The following is a 6,000-nucleotide window of genomic DNA, read 5'->3' as shown; positions in this document are numbered from 1 at the left end:
GTTACCCAGGTCCTCCTTTCTCCCCTTCTTGTAATGGGGACCATGTTTAGCATCTGCAGGACCATACTTGGTACTGATAAGGCTGAGAAGCCATGAAGGCTATGTTAAAGGGAAAGCACCACTGGAGAGGCAGTGCTAGGAAGAAGTCCCAAGGATCATGCCAAGATGGAAGGTACCAAAGGAGCTCCTCCAGACAGCCTCTCAAGGTAATAATATAAACATCAAGGCATGGCAGGAAAGAGACAGGTTTGGCAGGATGAAGAGTACAGCAGGCAAGTCTGATTGCCAGGGTGCGCTGGATGCTAGGGTTGGATCCCAAAGTCTGCTATACCAATGGTCACCTTATCATTGGGACAGGGGATGGGGTAGCTCTGGGATCGAAGACAGTCACCCTGTGCCCAATCCTGGAAGGCAACCCAAGTCAGGGGCTGCCCTTTTGTCACTGAAAGGCACCCAGTGCAGCCTGGTATCAGTGAACTGGTTCCCTGCACCCAGTGTCACACAATTGGGATCATGCATAGCAAGGTACACAATATTTTGGTACCTGAGAAAAATGTATGTTTTCTCTCAATCATGTTCATGTTAACATCTGCCACGGGCCTTGCACTGAAGCAAATATCGGCATCTTGGGTTACACAAATGCAAAATACTGTTGGCATGTTACACTTATACTTTACTGCTGCAAGGTTAAACTATTTACTATGCTGTAAAAACTGGGCATGTACTGCATTCAGGAACAAGTCCATTTAGAAATGGTTATTCTATTTGTTAGTTATAACTGATAGTTATAACAAAGCCAAAACTATAATCAAGATCTTTGCTAAAATTATACTCAGGGCAGACTACTGCATCTTTAAATATTACATACCTAGAGAACTTTAGTTCAGCTAGTTGAAACAACTAACTGTTGCACACTAAATGAAAACCATTTAAGAGGCAGGTAATATGTTAAGTCTTGGCATACATGACCTTCTTGTCACAAAAAGCACAGGTAGAGATGATCTGGGATCTATTCATGATCCGGCCACACGAGAGCATTCTGTAGAATTCAGTGACTATCAGCAAGTCAAAGTCTACTGCAGCTTCCTCAACTGCAGGGGAAATATTTATGAATCTTGCTAGGATATTGCCAGGCTTAGTATGAAAGCACTAAAGATCTTCAGCTGAAATATGCTATAGCAAGTGCAGAATGTTTTTCAATACGGCAACATTTTCAGCGTTTCATATTTTCCTTGTGATTTATTAAAGTCTAAGTACAATTTTCAGGAAACTGATTCCTTGATCAATGCAGAAAGATCACAAAATAGTAACTGACTGCATATTTATCGATTGATAGGAAAATACCACCTTAAGAAAATGCTTTTGATAGTTTTTAAAATGTATAAGCTGCAGCTTCCTTCATGTTCATCTCAGAATTTCTAAAAGCAGATTTATTAACAAAACAGTGTTTGAAAAAAGTCTTGCTTTACATATCAGAATTAGTGAGGCAAAACAATTCCAATGTGTAATAAAACTGAAAAAGATTAATATTAAAGAACAAAACAAGAACACCAAGGTGAAAAATAAAAGGCAAGACAAAATTGTGTAAGTGTACATCATACATTTATTACTGAACAACTCTCTCAACTCCAAAATTGGGCACAGGGATTAAAAATAAAAACTCATTGCACTACTTAGTAAAGCATTACTAGTAATCTCATAAAAAATGTACAAATTTTGTTAAAAATTTATCAAGCCTTCAAATGATTTGGTTACAGATATTTATAATACATTTAAAACTACATGTTAAAATGATACAAGAGTATGATTTAAAGAAAACACTTGACAAAAATATGATTCCAACAAAACCCATAAGCTTTCATAATCAATTGCAAAATCTGAAACAAAACCAGAAAAATGAGGTAACTGAATATACCAAAGGGGAAAAACAAAAAAAAGCAAACCAAACCAAAATGAAAAACCCACAACCCTAATAACCACCCCCTAAACCGAACACAAAAAAGAACAAAAAATCCAGCTCTTGTATTAAGGCCTAAAGATAACTCAAAAATATTTTTAGTAAGTAAAATGAAATAAAAAACCTCAAAAACCTAGATTGGTGGATCTCACTCCAAATACTACAAGTTGTAAGTGTTAAAGCTGAGAAATCACATTCAAGAGACCATACAAAACAGTATACAACAAAAAGTTTACTTTGCCCCCCCCAAATTCTGTAAATAAAACTAAAAACTGAGACAAAACTTGGGAGATATCTGTAGGCCTTGACATCCATTTAAAAACAGTAAAAAAATTAAGATGATAACTCATGCAAAATAAACACAGCAGTGCCAATATGGTAAAGCCAAGAGTTTATTGTTTTTAGGGGGAGCTGGGAATATGGGGAGAAGGCAACCAACATAAATGTCTTACTGGATTCTGGTGCTGCCAGGCACCACTGCAGGCTGTGGAATTAAGACACAAAATGTGCATAACATGGCAGTTAACAGCTGAGCATGAATCCCCTTCCCTTCCTCTTTTGACGGCAACAGGAAAAAATATCAGCCCTAGCCAGACTGAGCTGATTCAGAACACATGCATGTGTGCTGTTCTTACGCACTAACCACAGGAAGCAAGTCTGCACACATCTGCAAGAGTCCCATGCAAACAAAGAAACATTCCAGAAGAGATCAGCCACAAGAGTGCAACAATTAAATTCAGTATTTTACCAAATTAGACCCTACTGCCTCCTCAATCTCCAGCTGTCTCACAGAACTTTACCTGGAAAAAGGGACATCACACACAAAGACTGCTCCAATTCAGGAAAGAGGACGGCTTTACCTCCATATTTGTAAAATGTGCCTTGGTAATGATGTATTTCTATCTAGCTTACAAAAAGTGCCTTACTTCCATGCTTTGTTCAAAGTGAATACTGACTATAGTAGTGTTTTGTTATGGTTAAATCTGTACAGGTAGAAATTTTTTTTTTGCAGCTATATAAAAGACCCTAAGTATTATAAGACATATGTGGCTTACAGTTTTTTTTTTTTTTTAAACATGTGATTTCATTTATTAAAAAAATAAAAAGTTTACTATATGTTATTGAACCAGTTTGGTGTCATGTCATTGTGGCTAATTCCATTCTGTAACACATCAGGGGAAAGCTGTAACCTTATGCTTTGCAATCATTTTGATTTAGTGTTCTTAAGTACTGATGGGTTTGGACAGACTGCCAAGTCTTGCATTCAGCTTCTGTAACTAAACAGAGGCAATAGTGTCTGGAAACATGGACAAAATTGTGCTTGTACTTTTTTTTGTTTTTAAACAGAACTACACACTGAGCTTGGTCTGTAGAGCCTTCATGAAGGGCAAGCAGCATGGAGAACATATAACACTGTCTGAAAATACAGCTGGATACTAAAGCATAGCAGCATAAAAAAAAAAAGTATCAGACGTGACACAGAATAAAAAACTTAAAGCTGAGACTGGCAGCAAGTTACAGCAATATTGCTAGTTGTGCCACTTGTGCTATTGCAACCGAAGTATATTTAAGAGAAAGCATCATGACGCAAACAAGTTACACATCTTGAAAGCTATGGTACATGTCAACCTAATTATTTCAGTGAAACAAATTTTAGAGACCTTTATGTCTGAAGTGTTAAGTGAAGCCAATTTTACAACAGCATGGCTCATAGTATTATTCACAGGGCAGCTGAATGGAAGTTAATGCCTATTTCACATAATTATTTGTTTTGATTGTGTACCAACGTTCACCCTGGTAGTGAGCACTCTGGAGACTAATATTAAAATCAAGGGAGTTTCTTTTTTTAATGCAAAAACCCATCATGACAAAGGGAAGGGCAGAAGCAGCATCCTACATCATTTGAACCAGGCAACAAATGAAAAAACCTTTTGGTGATGCAACAAAAAAGTCAGAAGTTCTCCTTCTCTGAGAAAATGCTAAAAATTTTATTTTGTTCACAAAGTTGCAGGAATAAAATTGTAACCTCTTACAAGTTTTTTAATTGTATACAAACTCCCTTGTGAATGACAAAGAATGCAAGTGATTTTAAAGCCAATGTTTATAAGCTAAATGATTCCGTACTCAAGTAGTACAATGGTCAGCAATGTGAAGAGCTGTTGCACAAGACTCGCATCGCAAGGTCCTTTCAACTTCCATTTAGGACGAGTAATACGATACTTCAGCATCTTCAAAACTCAAAAACTAAATCTGAAATCAGTCGCACATAACTAAAACTGGCTAGAACAATTAAAAAGGAGAACAGGAACGCATCAACATTCAAATTACTGATTGAAAATGTTAATATTGCTAACTGATTTTGTGCGATATTGCAACTTTATTGATAAAATAAGTAGTAAATTGGCAATTTTAAAATTTGAATTTTATAACATATGCTAAAAACAAGGCTATTGTGTATTGAGAAAATCAATAAACTCTTTAGTAGTACACTTAAAATCTCCAATGAAGGGGAAGCAGAACAGCTGTCTGAATAAAAAGTAAAAAGGTCTTTTCATACCATTAAGTACATTGGGGGAGGAAATATTAAATGCCTATAATTGCTGCACCCTTAGCATTCAGTGTGCAACTGCAAACACAAGGAAAGAAACCAGTGTACAGTACTAGTACTGTTTAAATAACACACAAGATTATACATTGCAGCATAATTAATACTACACACATACGTTCTCAGTACATGCTGGTATATAGGTTCTCTCACACACGCACCTCCTCGCTAGCACACCTTCACACAGGCTCTCGCACACATCCATTCACACCGATCATTCCCACTCACAGTATCTGAAGGCTCTATATAAGGTAGATTGCTATATTGTTTGGAGCTACCACTTTTATAAAAGCACATGCTAAAAGATCACGTCCACTGTAATCTCGCAGCAACACTCGGAATGATCACACAAAACCCAGGGAATGTTAGTGCACACACAAAATTAAGCTAAAGAAAAAAAAATCTTTGGAGTTCCAATCACACGGTTAGTATAACAATCCCATAATTGTGAAGACTAATTATAAGCTTTATAATTGATTAAATCACACAGTGCAAAGAAAGGTCCATTGACCCTTTTGTATAAAGGGAAGGCTGGAAGCCACACGGGTAAGTTCAATGGATAGTTCGTATATACATGTGACTAGGAACACCCAAACCAGAATTGTGCTCTTAGATTGGTCATTCTGAATCACGATGCACTTCTGAAGCATCAGCTCTGCAAATTGGGCATGTACGATTTGCCTGCAAGACAGAAGTAAAACAAGATTTAATTGTGCTGGCCATGATACCTGGTAAGCCAAAATAAGACCTCTGTCCTCCAGACCCCAGAATACCAAATAGGCACAGGCAAAATGGAAGATCAATTAGGCTTGTACCCATTTTGCTGCTTTAAAGAGTGTGTGAAAGTGGCCTGGAAAAAAAGTCTGCCTTTATTTATTATTTATTTTTGCATTAGCCATTTAGGTTTTACCTGTCCTAAAAGGCTCTGGAAAATGTGACACTGGGCCTGCCTGCACAATGGAAGTGTGCATGCTACATGGCCAAGGGTTCCCATTGTGGATGCAGCTCTGCCTCACCAGCAAAACCAGCTGTGTCAGGAAAAGTGCTGTTTGCCAGTATAGCTATGTCTATACTAAGAGCTTCTGCCAGCACAGCTACAACAGCGAGGGATCACAACTCTCTGAACTCCTGACTGCCATTGCTATGCAGCAGAAACATGCATGGAAGACATCACTGGTAAAAACATGCCACCCAAAGACACAAAGCTGAGCACCTGGAAAGAAAAGGGATTTTAGTCAGACTATTCAGAACTGTAGGGTTCTTATTTATTTTTTTACTAGCTCCCATTTAAATTCCTTCCCACAAAGACCAAATTTTACATTTCTGACACTTTAAAGACACTAAAAATAAAAAGAACACTTAAAATGAAGCCAGTACTTAGAAAAACAATTCATTGGCAACAAAGTAAAAATATTTGTAAAATAAAAGCGGGGGGAGG

The 6,000-nt window shown here is 37.4% G+C and overlaps 1 protein-coding gene across 2 annotated transcripts in view; it reads right to left on the bottom strand.

Moving 5' to 3' along the window:
- Positions 1-1,585: 1,585 nt before the first annotated feature.
- RNF38 (ring finger protein 38) overlaps positions 1,586-6,000 on the bottom strand; it is a 101,579-nt gene continuing 97,164 nt past the window's right edge. For both annotated transcript variants that reach the window (XM_019554976.1, XM_019554977.1), the window contains exon 11: positions 1,586-5,243. In XM_019554976.1, the coding sequence (XP_019410521.1) occupies positions 5,181-5,243 (63 nt within the window). In that variant the 3' untranslated portion in view covers positions 1,586-5,180. The remainder of the gene's footprint in view (positions 5,244-6,000) is intronic.

Source organism: Crocodylus porosus, unplaced genomic scaffold (genome assembly GCF_001723895.1).
Source record: "Crocodylus porosus isolate Cpor-Errol unplaced genomic scaffold, CroPor_comp1, whole genome shotgun sequence".
Classification (NCBI taxonomy): Eukaryota; Metazoa; Chordata; order Crocodylia; family Crocodylidae; genus Crocodylus; species Crocodylus porosus.
Note: the sequence above shows the minus strand (reverse complement) of the source record. Positions and strands in the feature narration are given on the sequence as shown.